We start from the raw sequence: 17,543 nt of genomic DNA on the forward strand, positions 1-17,543 counted from the left end.
TAAAAAAAAAGTGTTAAGAAAATTTTTAAATAGTGCTAGGGTTGTGCTAATTTGTGCTGATCCATTTTTAATTTGTGTTGATCTGGAAAATGAGTATCAACGTACGGAAAATTGGAAAAATAAAACCTTCATCCTTTTCAATAATCTGCGATGCCATGGAATTTTCTAAAACAAGAAGATATCCAGTTATCAATTAGCAGCAGTTCGAAATTGATTGATTGTCTTGCAGTTAATGGTGACTTATTCGAACGTTTATTGTAAATTGTTATATTAGGAAACCGATTTTAGTAATTTCGTCTTTCTTTATGTTGAATTCGCTGTTCTAAATATAATACTTTTTGATAGAATTTCATTTGTTTTATAGCAGACATTCCATGGCATGACGGATATTGGCGTAGTTTTTGTATTATAAAATTCCATGGCATCACAGATTATTGAAAAAATGCGGGTTTTATTTTTTCAATTTTCCGTCTTTATTATGCAAAAAAATTGAAAACTAATACGGTTGATTGACGTAAAAAATTTTTTCCTACAAAAAACCTTAATACATTTGGGGAGCCAATAATCGCATGGTATGAATTTTACATTGAAATCCCTATGATGCATTACCCTGTGCATTACGCAAGTCACCACCCTGTATATGCAGAATATTAGTGAAAAATATGCATACAGTTTTGATGCGTATATGCACACATATGCAAAATTATATATGTTGCATAATTTCCAATAAAAAAGGGAATTACGATAAACATGTTTCTCTAAATTTTCTGCACGAAATAAGTGCCTCCTGTCGCTAAGAATTAATTCATCAGCACTAAGCAGAGAAACTTCTCTTTATATCAACAAATGTAATAGGTACATTAGAAAACGACAAACTATTGGGAACAATTTCCAAACCTTCCACAATATCACCCATCGTCACCGTAGAGAAAGATAAAATAGTTTGGAAATGATGAAATTAAACATCAATTAAATAAATAAATCTTCCTTCCGGCAATTCCAGTAAGTATGTTTCATGATCGCGTCCGTTATAAAAATCCGCAAAAGTGTATTAAAAATTCAAATTAAAATCGATTAAATCTAACAAAATTTTAAATACATCTTAAAGTATGCAAAATATGCAAGTCTATCATGTAAATGCAAAGAATATCAAAATATGCAAACAAATTCGGTTTAGTCGCAAATGATGCAAATCGAATATACACAAAATATCATAAGAAGTACAACCAAAAATAAACGATATTCATTTTGCATATAAGTATTCACAGCTTTAGCTGATCAACATATTGAATTAAAATAAAAATGAAATAAGTGCCTCCAAACATCAAGAAGATGGTGAAAATATTCAAAAATATATGTATCAATGTGGAGAGATTTCACCTTTTAGTAAATTGCACTCTCCAACATACAGGCAATCTTAGGCAGTGTTACACAACGTTGCATTACAAGAATTTTCACCGTCTTACTAAACTAGGAGATACATCGGAGAAGTTTTCATTAAATATTAAGAGTTAAAAAAAATTTCCGTTAGTTTACTTCATGCATTAGTTACTAATCGTTGATTTTATCGAAAAAGTAGGTAGTTATGACTTATGACAATATTGTAGCACGCACTACAGCTTTCATTTAAGAAAATGCAGTCGGACCAATAGTTCTAGAGATATAGTTGATTTTATAAAACTCAACATCCGCCATCTTGGATTGGCCGCCATTTCTATTAGCTACCACTTCAAAGTGGCAATCATGTTTTTTTACATCCTAATCAGGGACCCGGACCCGAATGAAATATCGGTTCCGGTTCTGTTTATATTTAAGCGAAAATATTTATCACGGTTCCGGTTCGGTTTCGGTTCTAAAAAGAAATAACGGTTCGGTTCTGCGCATGTTTTTCGGTCCATAACGGTTATTTTCGGTTCTAGTTTTTCAGAAAGTACGGCATTCAAAAAAATTCATTATAACAACGTGATTTGTTAATTAATGGGTGTGAAAAAGAAGTCATGAATACCAAAACGTGACGTATCGTCAGTGTAGCTAATGTATAACGACAAAAAGGAAGAAGAGGGAAATATGTATTTAAACTTAATTTATTACTAAAAACAGAAAAAAATACTCAAAAAATAAAAAAAATACGCATTGTTTTTTATTTTTATTTTCTAAAACCCCCTCCTTTTATTATTTACATTTACAGTAGTGGCTAAATTAGCACCACCGCCCTCGTAATGCCTTCAATTTCGACACCTTATTAAACATTTATAATCCACCGATGACAATCATAGAGTAATATTTTATCAATTGGTTCAACGTGGTTGCCGGCGCGTCCTTCAACTTCCAATAACCGGTTAAGAACCGTAAAAAACCGAAAAGAACCGAAAAAAGTAATATGTGTTCCGGTTCTCAATACGTTTCCATTTCTGCAGGAATAACGGTTTTCGGTCCAGAAAAAAATACCGGTTTCGGTTCTTCTTCGGTCTGGTCCGGGTCCCTGATTCTAATATATGTGTCTAAACGTGGTAAAAAGGAAAATTATACCATTATACCACACACACATTGCCCCCCCCCCCCCCCCCATACTTAAACAAACTCAGACTCGTGTTCCATGTTTGTTGCAATGCGCTGAATACGCCCAGATTTCCGATATTTTTGTCCCATTTTCAACCATTTTCCCGAAATTTTACTCAATTTCGTAGTGTTTCTGTTCCCATCGGTTCGAACAGTCATGTTTTCATTAAAAAAATGCGAGTGGAAGTAAGACCGTCGCTAAGACTAGTGTGCCTTTTCAAACTTCAATACTAAAATTGTCATATTTCGATTGGGTCCTGTAAATTTTCCGTAGCGGTAATTTTTAGGGACTTTGTCCCCTGTTAATAAGCATCGTCTAAGGAACCAATATCAATTATCAGATGTTATGAATTATTTTTTTTACCCGAGGAGCTAAAGTTCCTGTATACTACAAGGGAATTCTGAGAGTATTTATTTTTTATTTTTTTTTTATTTATTCATGTTCAGGTTGGGGTGCAAAGCACTTACAATTGTCAAAAAACGGATAAGGGATAAGACGAGGCAATGGAATTAGTGTGAAAAATTATGGAAAATTTCATCGAAAGAGTTCGTATGTGCCAGCAGAGCGATGGAGGCCTTTTACCCGATATGCTATTCATTATAATTAATATAAATAATCCTATCGTGTATAGTTTATGAATCAATTAAAAAATTGGAATTATTAATTAAAAACCTGTTTTCTACTAAAATTACTTAGTTTTCAAAGCACACCAAATGTGCTGTTCTTGCGTGCATTTTGCGAGACAGAGTGTTACATATAAGTATGTCAAATGGGTGATAGAGGGGTTCCAAACAAGCACTTTTCCAATCACTAAGCATTGGTCCAAGTATCATAATAAAAAGTTCAAAAATGCAATAAAAAGTTTTACTTTATAACCCAGTTATTTGTGTGAATATCAAAAAAGTATAAAGGATAAACGTTATGTAAAAATAGTCTCTTAGTAAAGCGGTATTTTTATTTTCTCCATAGCCTGTTTAGTGATTAAGATACAGCACCAAAGTGTTTCAAATAGATTGTATAATATTTTATTGGTGCAAAAAATATTATACATTTCATTTGAAAAAACAAACTTTGGTGCTGTATCTGAAAAATTAAAAAATGTCCCCTGACTAACAGACTTCTTCGCCCTAACGGTTATTTTTGACACTTATTTGATATTCCCACAAATATTTGAGTTATAAAGCAAAAACTCTTTATTGCAGTTTTGCACTTTTGCGCTGTTGCCACGTTTGCGCCGGTTACATCAAAATTGACATCGTCGATTTATGCAGGTTGGAAAAGTGACTACTAGAAGTCTATACCTTATTACTTTGTCTTTTTTAGTTTTTAGATATCCCCCAAACACATCGAAAACAGGCAATTTGGAACACTCTGTAACATGATGACGTCTACTACATCAATACGATTTATTTCTAGGGAGGTTTCTTCTTCTGTGGAAAACATTGTAAGACTGTTTAATCTGCTTTTGCTAATCGTAGGGTGCAAATAATCAACTTAAATTTCTAAAAGCGCCCCCAGAACTGTCGGCGCTCGGGGCGGACCGGCCTGGGCCCCCACCCCTTTACGCTGCCACTGGGTAGGGTACACATAAACTCATTGTCTTTGTACAAGCTATCTTCTCCTAGGAACCTTGATTCTCTGTCAGCCAGGCAGCCAGCCGGCCAGCTAACCGGTCAAAATGAGGTGAAAACTGCCTTTTTATAAATAAATACGCTAAAAACAAGACACAATAACTATTCTCACAAAATTATAAAAGTTATGCACGAATAACAAATAAAGATCGAAAAAATTACTTTCCGGACTCCATTTAATTTGAAATTCGCAACCCTTTTGTGAATATTCAAGCATTTGCATCTCTATTCTAAAACCTAATCATTTCTTCGATCCTATGTCATACCTAAATTGGGCGCACGAATTGAAAAAATTATAAATAAATGTATTTCCAATCTTCTAAAATTTATGCAATTTGGTGTATAAATTTAGGTGAAAATTTAAATTTTCTGTAAAGATATTTTCAAAAATATACAGTGTTTTATTTATTAGAGCTCAATGGTATCTGATAAGACGGCAAAACCTGATGCGGCACTGCTTCGAAAAATACCTAGAGTTACGCCACTGATTAGAATTATTTAACATCACCGAATTTATTTGACTGGATAAAAGTAAGGGATTCACTCCTTTGTTAACTTTGTCTTAAGATGCATTGAATCTAAATGCAGAAAAGTGTTCTTTTTGTCACAATTTCTCTTGCACAACCTCCTGTGTACTATAAATCCATTGAACTTTCTAATGTATTTATATTCTTTACACACACCTACATAATTCTATTGTTACTAGAACACCTTGTTGTATACTACGTACAATACATATGTAGGTACAGTTGCAACGCGTTCGTTGTTTTTCTGGAGAATTTACTCGTAGTTTATACAGGAAAGTGAAGTATGTTATAAAAAGTCTAAATAGACAGGTGCAATGAGAATATCGTGCAATGCAACTGTCAGTGTACGTTATCTGTCAGTTGGGGTCCATACGAACAACGCCAGTCGCCTGGGGTAGAAAATTGTATAATATGCATGCACATTCTCCCATGCCGGAACCTACATGTGCTCTATTATACTATCGTATTACCTACCTATTTTCGTGAACAGCCAACAATTTTTGATAAATAATTAACAACGTTAAACGCCTACACTGTCTTAACTGTCAACTGGGTTAATAAACAGTGATACACGTGCCAAGTTGTTTTTCGGGGAGGGAAACACAAGGTGAGGGTGAGAACGTAACCCTTGACAAAGTGTATTTGCATTTTGGAATTTAATTAGATGTATAACATGAAAGTACTGGGTTACTAACTTTTATAATTACAAAATTAAAATTTATTAGCATTTCTCATTCAAAAATACTGCTAATATTAAACATTTTTTAATCAACATTCTCTGTTTACTTGCGTTACTTTAATTTAAAATAATGCTTCAATATACTTTTATTAAAGATAAACCTTACTTTATACTGCTGTTTTCCTTTTACTGGTAAACGAGGAGAAAATTTTAAGCTGCTACTCGCCACAAAAATTATGCTACGAAGATGAGGGCCTAACGTCGTAAAAATCAATCAGTTCAAGGTAAAATCAACAACAGCAAACACATTTGTACATCTGCGAGTTTTAACAGGTCAGTACATTTGAGCATTGTCGACAATAAATTACACATCCAGGAGTAAATCGGTGTCCGAACTTTGATTTCCCATGATTTTATTAAAAAAAAAGAATCATCTTAAAAATCAGAAATAATAGCCATAAAACTATTTGCCATTAGATAAGTACTGTAGCAAATATTCTAGAAATCCCGATAGACACCGAGGCGCGATAAAAAAGAAAAGCTGATGTGGCGGATTCTTTCCGAGAAATATGACGTGTTTGTTCGAGAACATTCTGGAATATTGGAAAGCGTTCGAGAACTTTCAAGAGAGATAGGCGTTTGCTATATAAGCAAATCGAATCGAGTGTTTCGAATTTTCGAGTCAGTTCTAACATCGATTCGAAATGAAATATCAGTTACAAATAGGTGATAAATACTAATTTACTGATATAAATTTATTTCCAGACTGTTATAAATTTATTGTTAATTAATTGTAAATAAATAAAGCACGTAATTAGATCATGTGAGGGTAAGGGTTCTATTGGCACAACTGCATAATATAAGCTCTTTTGATGACAATCCTAAGTCAATAGTAGTCTACTAAAAAAATAAATTTACCTTATTTTTACTCACATAGCAGACCTATATTCATAGTATATACCATGTACATTCAACGTGGGATATTGTATATCCATAGAATGTGGAAAAGTATGTCGCAAATGTCCGATGTATGTGCATGCGATATAAGTTTGGCAGACTTCACATAATACATAGTATATACGTTTTGGATGTCTTATGTATATGCATCAGACATGCTATGTATATTGGTATACTGACAACTGGATATATCATGAATATTCCTGTAATATGCAAAAGATGTTCAATAGGATATTCTATGTATGTTGTATACATTCAGAATGGATGTTCTATAGAGGTTCCTCTAACATTCGGGAAGTTTCCTAGCGTCCATACCAGATCTGGGCAGTATTCGATTTTGTAAATACTTTTTAGTATTCAAATCCTTTAAAGTATTCAAATACTTTGTAATTAAATACTTTTATGGAAGCAGTATTTGTATTTGTAACTCAAATACTTTCACAAATATTAGTCAATTTCGAAAGAAAATTCAAAGGGCTGTAACTTTTGAACTAGTAGCCCAATCTTGGAACTGTTTGAAATTATGGATTCTACAGGCCACATTCTATAAGAAAAAATTTTTTCGGTCGATCTGAGACAATTTTTTTTCAAAAAAAGGCAGTGTATAACCTTCCTTTTTTACCAAAAATCGACTACACCAAAATTTCTCGGGAAAACACTTTTTCTTATTAATTTTGGTGCGTAGAATCCAAAACAATTCGTACTTTTTCGATCAGACTTCTCAATCAAAAGTTATAGACTAGAAACCAATTTCGAAAGAAAATTCAAAGGGCTGTAACTTTTGAACTAGTAGCCCAATCTTGGAACTGTTTGAAATTATGGATTCTACAGGCCACATTCTATAAGAAAATTTTTTTTCCGGGTCGTTCTGAGACAATTTTTTTTCGGGCCTCAAAAAAGGGAGTGTACAAACCTTCCTTTTTTTACCAAAAATCGACTACACCAAAATTTCTCGGGAAAACAGTTTTTCATATTAATTTTGGTGCGTAGAAACCAAATCAATTCGTACTTTTTCGATCAGACTTCTCAATCAAAAGTTATAGACTAGAAACCAATTTCGAAAGAAAATTCAAAAGGCTGTAACTTTTGATCCAGTAGCCCAATCTTGGAACTGTTTGAAATTATTACTTTTACTCCCCTTAAATTTGTATATAACAATAGAAAAAAACATAAAATATATATGCCTATCCTATAATGAATATACATAGTATAGACATAAGATGGACAGGATATTCCCTGTACATTATGGATTTAAAATGTATATACATAAGATATCGAATGCTATGTGGGTACCGTTTTGAAATAGTAGGCCATGGATTTATGGAGATTTTGTTTTGTTTATTGTATCCATGGCAGCCGATACCAATCAATAAAAGTGGCTAGTTGTAGAAATATGCGATTTCAAAATTTTGAAAAATATGATATAATATAATAATTACCTATGTATATAATACAAAAAATATAGGTTGTGATACATCAAAGTAATCAGGAAAACGAATGAAAAAAATTGACCTTAAAATATATAGGATGTTGCATTTGAAAAATAGCAATATTGGGCCAAATCTCAGAAACGGTGGTTCAAAAATTTTTTTAACTACGCCACTGGATTCTTCGTAAAAATATCTACATCTACATGAGTAGTAAGATATAACATCCCAAAAAGCCAAACGTTTTCACCCTGTATCACAGAAACAAACGTAACTAGATTGGTTCTATTTATAGTATTAAAAGTTTCACAAAGACACAAGTCGCGACAACCGCTAGTCTCTGTAATTAAAAACAACTGATATACACTGCAGACTCAATCAAAATAGGACACTCGGTACTAGTACCTATTAGGTACATTTGCGATCAAAAATGAGTTGCGGTCGAGTCACTTTGGAATTTTTGTTTACATGGGAAATCGTACTAACTTCCAAAGGCGCACCACGCCATTCATTTTTGAACGCCCGTTACTATAAACAGATACGGTCCATGCGGCATACCGCATACATTACATTTTTACTATAACAGCTACGTGAATATTTTGATTATTTTTTCGAATAATTTGGAAAGGGGGCACGGCCCACTCCTGCCCCCCTCAAATGGCGCCCCTGGTTTACGAGTACGAAAAACTTTTGGCTTTCGTAAATTTAGAAAAGGCAATCGATAGGGTTAAGGAAGCGATAAATAGAGTAAAGCAGGATTTTAACTCAGGAATCAAAGTGTAATTAATTAAGTAAGAACTGGAAGGGACTAGTATGGAAAGTTTTGGAGGTCATTCGGTCTAAAAGTGTTAAGGAGAATCCACAAACAATTTCGTTAGGATTTTACCATAGGGGAAGTTTATATTTTTGTCCTGGCATCGTTTTGAAACGTCAATTTTGGTTAGGCAACTTTCAAGCGTAGGAGTGGGAAAAACGTACACTAAATTTGCATTTTCAGAAGGAAAAGAATCGCTGCAAGACAAAGCACGCAGCGGAAGGCAATCAGCTGTCAGAACCAATACAAATATCCAACGAATTGGGGAAGAGAAAGACCTGTACGAAAATGGTTTCAAAAAATCTTTCACAAGAGCAACACATCATGAGAAAAGACATAACATCGATTGAAAATGACTCCCATTTCTTGGAACGTGTCATTACCACAGCGTGTTCGCACCTCCAGATGCTCATTGTGCTTATGAACATACAGTGCATGCTTACCAAACGTATTAACAAACGTGACAATGATACCACAAGGAGATTATGTTGTATTTTAATACTTCAATCATATGTACGTTTGGCATCATTGCGGTGAGGAAGAAGGATAGCGTTCCCGAAGAATGACACAAATCAGTAAAAGAGGCAATTAATCCATAAGACCCATACTGCATCACTGCATCCTCCTTTACTCGTTTGACTTGAGTCATTGTGACATTTTTGTCTTTCCGATATTCCAAACTCTTTTACGGGATGAAGGGGATATCCCCCCCCCCCCCAGAAGAATTGAGTTATCATCATAGCTATTAGGTATTTAGGTAATACTCCGCTATCCGCTCCGCCCACTTTAAAATAAAGGCAATAATTATATAGGTATATAATAGAGAGCAATTTTGGTTTTGGTTAAAGTCTAAAGTCACTAAAATCTAAATATTCTGTAGTACTCAGTATTCACTATTCAGTGAGTGATCAGTGTTGGCAGTCAACGATTTGGCTATTCGGCATCGATCGGCAATTCGCTACATTGATGCCCAAAATAACAAGTAGGTATGAGGACAGGAATTTTTTTTGCCCATAACTTTTGATTGAGACGTCTAATCGAAAAAGTACGAATCGTTTTGGATTCTACGCACCCAAATTAATCAGAAAAAGTTTTTTCCCGAGAAATTTTGGTGCAGTCGATTTTTTGGAAAAAAGGAAGGTAACACTCCCTTTTTTTTGCCCAGGAAAAAAAATTGTCTCAGATCGACCGGAAAAAAATATTTTCTTAAAGAATGTGGCCTGTCGAATCCATAATTTCAAACAGTTCCAAGATCGGACTACTAGATCAAAAGTTACAGCCCTTTGAATTTTTTGTCGAAATTGATTTTTTGCCCATAAATATACCTATTATTCAAAGTTTTCGTTGACTAATTAAAGCAAAAGCAATAAAGGGGCCTGTCAGCAGTAAGAAATAAAATACCGTTCTAATCTAATCTTTTTCGCCTATGCAACCCAATTTCTATTTCTTACCCCCTCCCTCCTCCCCCTTCTAGTACGCACTGGGTGACTGTATGTGCCACGAACTTGTTTAATCCCCCCCCCCCCAGAATAAATTTCTACGTACGCCACTGAGTCACCCGATGTTTACAATATGCGATATGTTTGCCGTTACTAGAAGCATCTGTGGTTAAAATTTTAAAAAAATATCTCCATAAACAAGAAAGATGACATTGCGCATGCGCACAATTAATTTTTACAATATGCGATATGCTTGTCTTTACTAGAAGATTCTTTAGTTAAAATTTTAAAAAATTATCTCTATAAATAAGAAAGTTGGGATTGCGCATGCGCACATTAATCCTCAAGATTTTTCCTGGTTGAGGTGCCAGAGCTACCGAATGCAAAAAACAAAAACGAACTAAATATCTTGAAAACTGTAGTAGTTAAGTAAGGCCTCGGACGGACAGAGAAAGTGGCCATAAAACATGAGTTGGAAAATATCTATGAATTAAGAAAAATTCTTACCTTTCGAACAGTTAATATGGGCGTTTTTTCACTAACACTCTCATCGTGCTGCTTGATACTTGGCAGTTCCTCCTCGCCTTCGCTTAGCGGCCGTCGACGTACACCCCAATTGAAATTATCCGTGCTCTCGCCCTGCGTAAACGCATTAGGCGAAACAGTGAGCAGTTCCAAGTGCTTACCTCAATGCTTTCGCTTTCGTACTCTAAGAAGTCGAAGTCCTTAAATACGCCGAAATCGGTCGTCGTGTCGTCTCTGCGCGAACCACCGCTGAAGTCGTTGTTGGCGACAGATACCTCTTCCGTGCTTGACGCCATGCTCGATTGTCTTTCCATTAAGTCGGAGCTTTGACTGAATATAACCTAAACAAGACGGTTTTAAAATAAACTTATGGAATTACGCTGGAGTTTACTAACTGATGGACTCTTTGGTAAACCAACGCGTTGGCCACATGCTGTAAGAAGATTAACTAGGCATTCCCGGACACGTCCCTATAACAGGTCACACAAGTTCAGTGGGAATTTTTGGAATATGTCAAACCTGTGACATCCACGGACGCTTCCATCCAGATAGAGGGGCTGTATCGGCAGGACTTAATGAACAGGACCGTCTAGGAGATGCGACCGGTTTAGTGACAACTCCACTGTCCTCATTTTTAACTAGCAGCCGACGGCCAATCACGGGCGTTTGCGAGAGATCGAATGTAAATTCCATTGTCCGTCCTGTAAGTGACCATTGTGAATGTGCTAAAACAATTTAGAATGGTCCAACCTGGCAGCTCCTTCTTCGTAAAGACTTCAGTGTCAGTAAAAGAAGGATGAGGGACTGACGTCATTGAGCCCTCCCAGTAGCTGTGTTGAACGGATGCGGGCGGTGCAACTAATGTGCTCGATCTGGTGACCACCAGCTTAAGTATCTTCAGAGCTTCCTTCCAATTCGGTCCTTCGATGTACTTCCCAATGACTCGCAGTAAATCTGCATTCATCGGTTGTGCGGCGGCAGACGCAAGATCCACGTAGTGCAAAATACAGTGCACAATATTCAGAATTGGCAGCTGCAGCGTTGAAGGGCCTTTTTCTAATACCTCAATCAAAAACGCCAACATGTTCAAACTAAGGTGTGAGTAAGTATCGTAGAGGTACTTCACGACGCATTTGGTCCACTGGAAACTCTCCTTGCTGAAAGTTCTTCGACTGTACAAATTCATCACCGTACTCAAATTTTCCAACTTTTTGCTCTTTTCCACGCTAACCTATATCGCAATCGTCAAAATCGCCGAGAAATTGCCGGAGGTACTCACTTGAGCAATGTTGTCCGCGCTGCGAATGCAGAGCTCGTTAGCGTCTTCGTAGTTGAGCAACATATACGGAAGCAAGGCGATGACGTTCATCGGAAATGCGATACTCTGCGAAGGATCCACCACGACCAGGTCAAGTAGCGGGGTAAATTGCGACAGTAACGCGACCACAGGTTCGTAAATGTTCGGATGTGTACACCCCTAAAAGAACGCATGGGTTGATAGCACCACGTGACGTACCTACCTTTAGCAACAAGGCGTGCACGCCCGGAAAAGAACTCCACCTCAGTTGCGTTTGCAATTTCTCCACCTTATCCCTAGCATCCGGTCGATCTAAGGGCAACCGGTGCAAAATGCGCGCCAAAAGTCTTAAGGCCAACAGAAACTCGTGCTCATAGTCAGACTCCAGCAGCGAGACTGACAGCCAGAACAGTTGCGCAAGAATCGTGAGCTTGTCATCTTGAGTCGCCGAATCGCTCAGCATTTTCAAGCTCTGCGCCGATCTTGACCGGGACAAATTCGATCCGAACTTATTTTTATCAATCTCGCAATTTCCGCGATTGCGCAAATCTTTGCTGTCCGTCGCGGGGGACCCGGAATTTTTCCGCAGCACGTACGATACGGAGTAGCTGGTGCTGCGAATGTGTCCCACCTGGTTGAGGTACGAAAACGGCGGAATTGCGTCGGCTCCCATCATGTTGCCGTATGGGTAGCGTTTACCCAACGGTTCCTTGTTGTTCAAATTGGGCGTCGATTTAAAAATGTCCTTCTTCAAGTCGAACGGGCGGAAATCGGATTCTAGGGAGTCGACTGCTGATTCGAGCGTGAGAAGGAGCTCGGTGACGTAGCCTTGCATATCTTCGCCTTGTTCGGCGACGGTCTCGACTAGCCGGCTGAGAATGTCGGAGAGCATTCGGGATGATATTGGGACTCGGAGCGAGCGATAGATTTGCAACGAACGGCCGGCGTAGTGCCTGGATGAACAACTGAGTCCTAGTTGCAGCGCAGTTTGTGCCCACCTTTCGTTTATGTGGGCGTTGGGTAACGACTCTCGAAATACACGCAGGATGTGCTGAAGGAAGATGTCCATTTGATCGGCACTCCTTACCAACCACACCTTCGCTGTGATATCCTCGTAGTTCCACAGCGGTTGATTTTGGCGCGTAGCCAAAAAGTCGATGAGCGATTTTATCACGTCCGCTATGGTGATATTTGGGCAAGTTTCTGAGGCGTTCCACGCTGGCGATTCTTCTGAAGTTACTATTACAGGGGGCGCACTTGGTTCTTTTTTATCTTCAAAAGAACCCCAAAATTACAGGAAAAGATCCCAACTTGTCACTTACCGATGTTGCTTGTATCTTTATTGGTAGCAATTGACTCTGAGGAAGACGTATTAGGAGCCGGCCCTTGAAGATAAACATCGAACGCAGGATTCGTTTCTAAAATGTTGTGTTATTGATTGTCAGAACTGGGAATCTCATACCTGTAAAAATATTTTGCGGAACTGGCAATGCGGGGGTCGGCAGACCTAGCCCTAGTAAACTCGTTTTGCTGTTTAGAATAATATGCGCCACTATTAAATGGTCGTTATGTTGTGCCAAAACAATGAGTAAGTTTAAGAGAAGTTGTTTACAGTGTTGGTACACTAACGGCCTGGTGTTATCCAGACCCAAAAATAATATATGTAACATTAAAGGAACGTGTATAGTCCAGTCTAGTTCGAGACCATCGACAACTACATCACAAAGTAACATCACAGCCACGTTGCATCTACAATCATCCAAAATCGAAATACACACTTAGTGGAACTGAATTTACCTATGGAAACCAGATATTGGTTGCGAACTATCCGGTAAATATTCAGTCAAAGGTGCAAAATATCCACCATATTCCGGCATAGGTAGCGGATGGGGTTGGGGTACTGGAATGTCAAATTTATCACCGGCATTGAGTGAGCGAGAAAGCGAGAAGAGATCCTCGCACCCTTGCAACTGAAACAACTGTAAAATCCCTGTGAACACACTGAAAGAGCGCGACAAACCACACTTACATCGGTTTCTGTCGTTGGCGTCGATACATCTTCCGATAGATTCGCTCCCCCGATAACGCGCACTTTGTCTAGCCTAGGGGAGGAGAATTCGGGCATGCCCTTGATTGTCGAGTCAGTTTTGGGGGACGAAGATTTCATCGGGTCTTCGCCGCTGTGACGTTTGGTGTGAATCGTGCCCTTCTCCACGCCGATATCATTTCGGTTATTGTAATCAGAGGTGCCTACGCCTCCGGTACCATCGGAATGGCTGGACGCTTTTCTCATAACGGTCAGGCGATAAAATGGGGGCGTTTCCGTTCGCTCGATTAAACAGTTGAGGGTTTCGACTGTTTGCAACTCGATCATCATCTCGTCCAGCAAACGACCGGGTTGTACTCTAGCCAGGTATAGGATGACGCGTTTTGCCTATATGAGTGCGGTTAGAAGGGTTTTGGACGTGAGCGGACTTACATATGGAAGGAGTTCGCAAGGCGCCATGCCAGAAACGATAATTAAATACCGAATTATAACCTTCATGTTGTTCGGCCACGAGGTACACAAAGTCGCCCAAACTGCTTCCATTTCTTTCGGATGGTTGTCGCCGAACTAAAACTGTTTAATTACCACCTTTCCCAACAAGCGATGAGTTACCTTCGCAGTAATGTAAAAAATGTTATTCAGTACCATTTCGGTTGCTTCTGCAGAACCCCAACCTTCTCTTCGACCTCCAGCCCGACCCATATCGTTGGCGTGATACTGAAGACAAGGCGAGTTTGCCAGAAAGAAACAGAGATATCAAATGTAATTACCTGGTAATAAAAAAGGGGATTAGCCGGTGGAACGTTAGGGTCAACTAACTCCATGTTGTGCAACCACGGCAGCAAGTACTGCAACAGTAGCTGACGGAGTTCGGGCCTTGCAGTTTGAAAACGATGAGTGATTTCTGAAATGGAAGGGAACACTTTCGCTTTGATTTCCGCATGATAGTTCAACACAGTAAAAATGAAAGTAATTGCCACGGTTGTTATACCAAATGTTAGGTGAAGGATCAAACACCACTAACCTGAAAACATTGGCATTGTAAGCTCAGGATGGAGGTGAGCTAGTTGCTCCGAAAGATGTATCTGCGATCGACAATACGTGGTGGCCAGAAGTGTATCCAGAGTGCTCCTGCCTTTATCACCTTCAGCTGAAACAAAAGAATTCGTGTGAACAAAGAATCTCATTCCAAATGGCATATAATATACTGTTGTGTAAACGTACGATGGTTATCGGTTAATTTTTGTTTAAAGGCCGCACTGTAATTATATGGGACATTTGTTAGAATTATATTAGGTGTTTGTAAAAGTTTATTTAATTTTAAGATAAGTCGGCCGCTGCCAAAAGAGTTGCGCTTATCGTTAAACGTTAATTAATTTGTGAACAGATGGTCGCAGATGTGCGTATTTTAACAAAATAATAAGGAAGTGGAAACGGACTTGAAAAAAGAAAGGCAAAATAAAATAAAAAATAAAATTTGTCTATGCAGCCCAACATGTTTTAAAATTACTCCAAATTTTCAGTGGTTAAACCCATGTTTTTTCTGCAATAAAATGTACAACCCAAAAAAATGTCAAAAACACACAGCTAATTTGCATCCAGCTGTTACGTTCACTTGTCAAGAGCTTAATTTGGAATGGCAGAAGTGCTAACTTGAATTTAAGCTAGCACTTCCACTTCAACAATCGGTTTGAGACTAAACAACACATTCTGCAAGTACAAATTAATACCGGCGTGTGTCGCGCAGGGGCGTAAAAGGGCAACTGCGGTACTAAGGGTCCCTGGTTCGCATCCGGGTTCAGGCATGGATCTTTGTAAATGTATAGTGGGTTGGGTCGGTAGAGCAGCCTTGGCTGAAACCCTGCCCATTTAAAAAGTCCAAAAATAATAAATAAATAATTATTATTAAATTCAGAATTCTTTCACCTTGTTTCATTTTCTATATTCCTTCACCATCTATATTCGACACTCTCCAACATTTCCAACATTCTCCAAAATATTTCTGAAACATTTCCAAAATGACCTATACTTTCCAAAATTGTCTAAACATTTTCAAAATTTCTATAAATCCATGGCAGCAAATACATGGTGGAAATTTTGTCTGGAACACTGAATATATCTTCAAAACTACAGTTTTTGCAAAGAAGCTTTTTATGGTAGCCACAATTATAAAAACTTTGCTACCAATCTACGTATGTACTTTAAATCTGTGGTCAGTGGCGTACTTCTGGATTGTCAAGAGGGGCATATTTTTTAACGGCCACTACTAGTTTTCATTACATATGAGTGAGAGCACACTTTTTTAGATATAGCAGCATAAAATAAAATGGGTGCACTTTAGTGATTCTATTAATGTATCAATGAGAGCCTGAAAACTTTTAGGTATGGCTGTGTGAAACAGCCTACATATGTATAGCAGTTACGTAGAGAAATAAATTATTTACGCTTTGTACCGTTTCCTTCCTAATTGGGTAGAAAATGACAAAAAAACGAGCCTCTTCAGAAGATCTACAAGGAATAGTCCGCCTACGTCCAATCGATCGAAACTGAAGGGATCTGCTTTCATATAGATAATTAATAAAAAGCAACCTTAATATGGTTTTTAAAGGAAAGTAGTGCATCTGCAAGGTATAATTTAATTGCCTATTTATGTAACCAAGCAATGAAATACATTTGTAAAAAAACGAATAAAGAGAGAAAAAAAGCTCCCATCTCCAACACATTTACTTTATATTTCCATTTCTCCTTTCCGTAACGAATTCGATAAATAAAAGCGAGCCAGCTTTCTGACAGACGTTAATAAAATAAATCTAGGATAGTAAGTTCTTTAAATGAGTAAAACAGGAATCAGCGAGCAAATATAAATTTACATCGGTTACTAAGAAACCGGAAAAGTGAAGTGCTTTGAAAATGTTTTGCGTTTCTTTTTCATTCTGATGCTTTTCGTCGCGTGGGAATTTGGGAAACCGTACCGTAGCTTCTTAAAAACAGCAAAAAAAAAAGTTCGTAATTCCCTTGTACTTTTCGAACATATTAAAAAGGGGGCAAAGTCACCTTTTTATTACAGAAGTTGTAAAGCAAAATCAAGGGAAACCAAAAAGATGTATGAGAACGGACACGCCAGTTTTGCAATTAGCACATAAGCTTGTATAAAAGATATATTTGCATCCCTTCGCGGTAGTGTAGGCCGGCCGACGGAGAGTTACTGTCATACAAGAAGTGCAACAACAAAAATTTATTCCGAAAGATATGAAACAATTTTTTTTAAATCCCTGAGAGACAAAAAATCTCGCTGCCAGTTTCAGGAAACTTTACTTTTTCGGAATACGGACAAACCGTTTTAAAAACTTACTTGAATTAAACAAATAGGGCCAACTGTGTGAGAAATTAACCTAAACAAAAATGCACGCTCTTTTTACCCTCGCTAAAACTAACGGATAGCAATGGCAGCCAGTAACCTCGTTTTTACGTTGATTCCAGTATTTAAGGGAACATCACTTCCGATATAAAATAATATCCACGGTCACACAGGTCCCTGTGAATCCATCCTATAAACAGGCTATAGACATAGAGGGTCAACAGGTAAGGATACTGCATGGCAAGTACAATGGTTCAAAACAAAAAGGCGATAAAACAGGGA

The 17,543-nt window shown here is 37.6% G+C and overlaps 1 protein-coding gene across 2 annotated transcripts in view; it reads right to left on the reverse strand.

Moving 5' to 3' along the window:
• Positions 1 to 10,494: 10,494 nt before the first annotated feature.
• LOC116173373 (protein furry) overlaps positions 10,495 to 17,543 on the reverse strand; it is a 54,479-nt gene continuing 47,430 nt past the window's right edge. For both annotated transcript variants that reach the window (XM_031490810.1, XM_031490809.1), the window contains 15 exons: positions 14,928 to 15,053; positions 14,674 to 14,807; positions 14,516 to 14,620; positions 14,336 to 14,470; positions 13,886 to 14,290; positions 13,654 to 13,835; positions 13,319 to 13,605; positions 13,179 to 13,274; positions 12,080 to 13,128; positions 11,839 to 12,036; positions 11,310 to 11,790; positions 11,079 to 11,260; positions 10,955 to 11,029; positions 10,721 to 10,900; positions 10,495 to 10,673 (listed from right to left, as the gene is read on the reverse strand). In XM_031490810.1, the coding sequence (XP_031346670.1) occupies positions 10,518 to 10,673; positions 10,721 to 10,900; positions 10,955 to 11,029; positions 11,079 to 11,260; positions 11,310 to 11,790; positions 11,839 to 12,036; positions 12,080 to 13,128; positions 13,179 to 13,274; positions 13,319 to 13,605; positions 13,654 to 13,835; positions 13,886 to 14,290; positions 14,336 to 14,470; positions 14,516 to 14,620; positions 14,674 to 14,807; positions 14,928 to 15,053 (3,791 nt within the window). In that variant the 3' untranslated portion in view covers positions 10,495 to 10,517. The remainder of the gene's footprint in view (positions 10,674 to 10,720; positions 10,901 to 10,954; positions 11,030 to 11,078; positions 11,261 to 11,309; positions 11,791 to 11,838; positions 12,037 to 12,079; positions 13,129 to 13,178; positions 13,275 to 13,318; positions 13,606 to 13,653; positions 13,836 to 13,885; positions 14,291 to 14,335; positions 14,471 to 14,515; positions 14,621 to 14,673; positions 14,808 to 14,927; positions 15,054 to 17,543) is intronic.

Source organism: Photinus pyralis, unplaced genomic scaffold, assembly GCF_008802855.1.
Source record: "Photinus pyralis isolate 1611_PpyrPB1 unplaced genomic scaffold, Ppyr1.3 Ppyr1.4_LG6, whole genome shotgun sequence".
Classification (NCBI taxonomy): domain Eukaryota; kingdom Metazoa; phylum Arthropoda; class Insecta; order Coleoptera; family Lampyridae; genus Photinus; species Photinus pyralis.